At 41.1% G+C, this 1563-nt stretch overlaps 1 gene segment (V, D, J or C); it reads right to left on the reverse strand.

The window, feature by feature from the left end:
- Positions 1-96: 96 nt before the first annotated feature.
- LOC123966998 lies at positions 97-809 on the reverse strand. The segment is given in 2 exon segments: positions 97-578; positions 692-809. Coding segments are annotated over 2 exon segments (444 nt in total).
- Positions 810-1563: the final 754 nt, after the last annotated feature.

Below are 1563 nucleotides of genomic sequence, written 5' to 3' on the forward strand. Positions count from 1 at the left end.
CTCATCATCAGTGATACCAAAGCATTCTGTGTAGAAGAAGACTTCCTTGTGGAGTGCCTTACTGTACAGAAATAGCCTCAATTAAACACCATGATCTGGATTAACTGTGTTTTATTAATAACAGGAGTAATATTGTAACTTGTCATTAGATTGTGTTGTCAGTGTCCACTTGGTGGCGCTGTTGTTCAGTTAAAGGAGGAGCTGAAGTGAGTAAATCTTCAGAGGAGCTGTCAGGTTTTTGTACAGAGTTTTGGTGTTTCCTGTCACTGTGGGCTTCACAGCACAGTAGTACACAGCAGAGTCTGTCACTGCAGCAGAGGAGATCTGCAGATCCAGATGTTTTTCTCCAGACAGTTTAGTAGAGAACTTTGTGTCTGATTTCAGAGACTCTGCTGGTCTTGTGATGTTGAGCCCTGAGATGTACATGAGAAACTCTGGTGGTTTTCCTGGATACTGTCGATACCAGAAGAAATGATCACCAGTTGACAGTTTGGAGTATGTGTAGGACAGAGTAACAGAGCTGCCTTCTGAACTGAACTCTTCATCGTTCTCTGCAGTGAGTTCTTCACAGCTGACACCTGAAGGAAGAGATAAATGTTGTTAATGACGGTATCAAACTCTGCCTGCCTGTTCCAGTGGTTTCTAGGAAACAGATCCCTTGAAGGTTTTTCTTCTTCCTGCTTTAACCTACCTTTTAGTATGGTCAGAAACAAAGGAACAATCACACAGTAGTGCAGTGACTCCATCTTCCAGACAGTATCTGTGTTCTGTCTGGTTTACATATCGAATGCATCTGACAGTAGGAGTCCTTTTCTGTGCTGCTCTTCTCTGACAGTGTTGCTCCTCCCTCAACCTATTCCTCCTCTCATGTCACTGTATGTTACCAACACCAACAGCAGACCGACATATATTTTACCCTTTAAAGCCCAGAGAGATAAACCTCTGTTCCTCTGCTGGGTTTCTTTGGGTTGGTTTTCCTTCTTTTGCACAATCATCAGTAAAGAATCTGGTTAAATATGCTCTCAAAGCCTCATGGAGGGTCTATAATTAATATTCAATGTTAGTGGTGTGGTTTGTGTTCATGTTTAAGTCTGTTTTTGGTTCTGCGTTTCTCTGTGCAGCCTTGTTTATTATTTTATTCATTTGCATTTTTAAGTTTACTTAGTATCCGTCTTGTCTCTTATCTTAGTTCTTAGTCCTGCATTTTAGTTCTTTTCCTCAGTTCTTAGTCCAGTGCCTTAGTTCTGAGTTCTGTGCTTTAGTTCATGTTAATGTTATTCCTGGTCTGTGTATTTCTGTTTTATTATCTGATCTTGTCTCATTTAGGGTTTTGTAGCTTAGTTTATTATGTTTATCTGCATGTTTTTACCTGTTTGGGTCCTTAGTCCCATGTCTCCATGTTTTAGTGTAGTCCTGTCTCCTGTTTGGTCCTGTCTCTGTTCCCTGCCCTGATTTGCGGTCTTTCCATGTCTTGAGTTTTACTTTGGTAGATCTGTCCTGGTGTGTTCCCGTGTGCTTTTCTTCCTGTTTTACTTTGTAGTGTTCAGTTCTCATGTGTCCTTG

This window comes from Micropterus dolomieu, unplaced genomic scaffold (genome assembly GCF_021292245.1).
Source record: "Micropterus dolomieu isolate WLL.071019.BEF.003 ecotype Adirondacks unplaced genomic scaffold, ASM2129224v1 contig_14741, whole genome shotgun sequence".
Taxonomy (NCBI): domain Eukaryota; kingdom Metazoa; phylum Chordata; class Actinopteri; order Centrarchiformes; family Centrarchidae; genus Micropterus; species Micropterus dolomieu.